The 2787-nt window shown below is 48.0% G+C and overlaps 1 protein-coding gene across 1 annotated transcript in view; it reads right to left on the reverse strand.

Moving 5' to 3' along the window:
* Positions 1–958: 958 nt before the first annotated feature.
* SLC35D1 (solute carrier family 35 member D1) overlaps positions 959–2787 on the reverse strand; it is a 22955-nt gene continuing 21126 nt past the window's right edge. The window contains exons 11-12 of the mRNA XM_018567300.1: positions 2028–2110; positions 959–1236 (exon numbers count right to left, since the gene is read on the reverse strand). Coding sequence (XP_018422802.1) covers positions 1128–1236; positions 2028–2110 — 192 coding nt within the window. The 3' untranslated portion in view covers positions 959–1127. The remainder of the gene's footprint in view (positions 1237–2027; positions 2111–2787) is intronic.

The raw sequence follows: 2787 nt of genomic DNA on the forward strand, positions 1-2787 counted from the left end.
GTGGTGGTTGGTTGCTTTTAGCTCCCAATAATAGTAAAATCTTACCTGTCTTATCCTTCCATACAGATTTAGGGGTAAACTAGATCCATTTATGTGCATGCAGAGAGGTAAAACTAATAGTAAATTAGAATGCATATGGCAGTGGCTCTACCTGCTCCTGTCTATGAATGGAGGTTACCACAGGGCATATCAACATTTTTGGTTTGTTGATGGGTGGTGCCACACTCTCTGCAGTAACCTCCATTCATTGTAGAGCACCTGAAGGTGTCAAAGGCAGCAAGGAGAGGTGTGAATCTCATATCTTAAAAAAGGAGAACTATGGGGTTAAGTCTTTCCCCATAGTTCTCCTTAGCACAAACTAGCGTCCTCCCGTTACCCTAAACTCAGTATACCGCGAGCTACAGCTCTCTATACTGAGACGCTGAAGCGGATCCCGACAATTGTGCCAGGATCCGCCCAGCTGCGTGACTGACAGCTGGCTCTGCCTATCTAGAGGCAGACCCAGCTGTACCCGCCCCCTCCCCCATCTGTTCCACCAGTCAGCACTGGCGGATCAGGGAGGGGGGGAATCCAGCCCCTCCCCTGTCACAGCAGAGAGCAGTCACAGGTCGGCTAGAACTATGAGGCGAGTGAAAAGCACTCACCTCATAGTTCTCCTTTAATGCCCCTAAAAAGACACCCAAGTTATAGAATCGTCTCCCTGTGTCTCTCGGTACCATTTGTTTTCTCTCACTGAGCACAGCCACCTTGGCGACACTTTCCAACCACATTAAAACTCGTGTAGCAGAACTCATAAACCTCTATCAAGCCCACTTCTTCTAAACACCGCTACAGTGGCTCTAACATTGCATCTTCATACCCAACATTAAAAAGTTAAAATATCGGCAGCACACCCCGCAGTGCCACAACTGTCTGTGCTGTCCAAGTCACACGGCAAGGGGTTGTTCAGTGGATTTAAAAAAATACCGTTACAGCTTTTGGAATTAAATAAGTTGTCGCTAAAAACAATTATCTAAAATATATAAAAAGTATTATTTCAATTGATTTGTGCAAATTAGCAATAGCTTGGCGGGCACGTCCATGATGTGCTAGACACGCGGCGCTCACAATGAGGAGGCGGAAGGCGCTCACACCGCGCTCTTCCCCTTGTTCTCCAGTTTGCTGATGGATTCCGACTGTTTGTTCTTTCGCTCTTCTGTGAATGTGATGTACGAGTAAACCAAGCTGCCGGCAATGCTGGGAAGAGGGAAGAGTCAGAAATAGATACAATCAGAGCGTGCATGAAGGAACTTCCGTATTCACTGCTATGTAGTAGGAAGGCACAGACATTGGTATCAATGCCGCTACTGAGCATTGGGGCAGGTAGTCATACTCCCCCCCCCCCCCCCCCCCCCCCCCCCACCCCTACCCCCCCCCCCCACCCGCCATATGCTCCAATACTTACTCCGCTACCGGAACTGCCACTCAGAGGGAGATTCCCATTGAGCACCAGTGACAGAGGACACATGGAGCCAGTTTCCCAGCCAGGGTGCCACGCAGTGTCACGAGGCAGCGTGAAGCTGGCTTTCCAGCCAATCAGGAAGCCTGGTCATGACAGTGTTCAGCGACCTGATTGGCCAGGAGGCCAGCTCCATGCTCCCTCACATCACTGCCTGTCAAGAGGAATCTCAATATGACGGGCAGTTCTGGCATCAGGGCCGCCCAGCTTCCTGATTGGATGGAAAAGCCGGGCCCACGTTACCTTTGGATGCTGGTATCGACACAGGGGCTTGTGTTAGGTGAGCCGGCAGGACGTTTGAAAGTGAAAAAAAAATGTATTTATTTTTTTTAAATCGAGAACAACACTGCAGAGTGCACAGGACTGTACTGGACGTGTGACAGGTTGTTTTGCATTTATTGAACACAAAACCCTTCCAATGGTCTATTTAACATACCAAAGGCGACCATATAGGAGGAGAAGTTCATGGTTCGGGTTGACATCCACTTTAAATCAATTACAAAAACAAGTTTTTAGTCTGCATTCCTACCTGATGTTTAACCCCAGGAAGTTTGTCCATGAGAATATGTAATCCCCTCCAAAGAACATTCCGATGTACGTGATTAGGATATTCTGGAAGGAAAGAACGGGTTAGTACATTCTACATGTCCTGAACACACAGCGCGCGCCCCCAACCATCATCCCGGAGAGCCCATTTACACTTCTGCATTGCTGTAACCTGTGCGCTCATTGTGAACGGCACCCCAATGCACTACAGTATTAGAATGCTGCAATGCAAGGTCGTGTGTTGCGTTAGAGAAAGGGTCAGGTGGCACCCCACCCAGCTATCTGGGCTCTGCTGTCCCCCTGTGCGGGCCAGGGACTGGCACTGCCAGTCTCTGCTGCGTGACTGGAAGGAAATCCGCACACTTCCAGCGCATGATCTCCCCTCCGATCAATGAACCATGGAAACGATGTGCATTACATAACTTCCGGTTCAGTGTGTCATGTCTCTGCCCGCTATAGCCAAAAGCAGCAGATGAAGCAGATCTTTACTTCATCAGCATTTTTTTTGGTCTCTAGATGACAGGGTCTACTAGACCCATGATATCTCCACAAAGAGGACCCGTCACATGTGCTTTGCTATTACATAGGGGGCTTATACTTGGCACTAAAGTGATTACATAACAAAACAAAAAAAAGCAGGGGTTGTTGCTCAGATTAAACATTTGCACAAAACTGTGCAACAAAAATTGCAACTAGCATATTATTTTTTTTTACGCTACAGGGCCTCTTTTAGAAAATATATA

The sequence above is a fragment of the Nanorana parkeri genome, unplaced genomic scaffold, assembly GCF_000935625.1.
Source record: "Nanorana parkeri isolate BGI_ZX_2015 unplaced genomic scaffold, ASM93562v1 scaffold1028, whole genome shotgun sequence".
NCBI classification, from domain to species: domain Eukaryota; kingdom Metazoa; phylum Chordata; class Amphibia; order Anura; family Dicroglossidae; genus Nanorana; species Nanorana parkeri.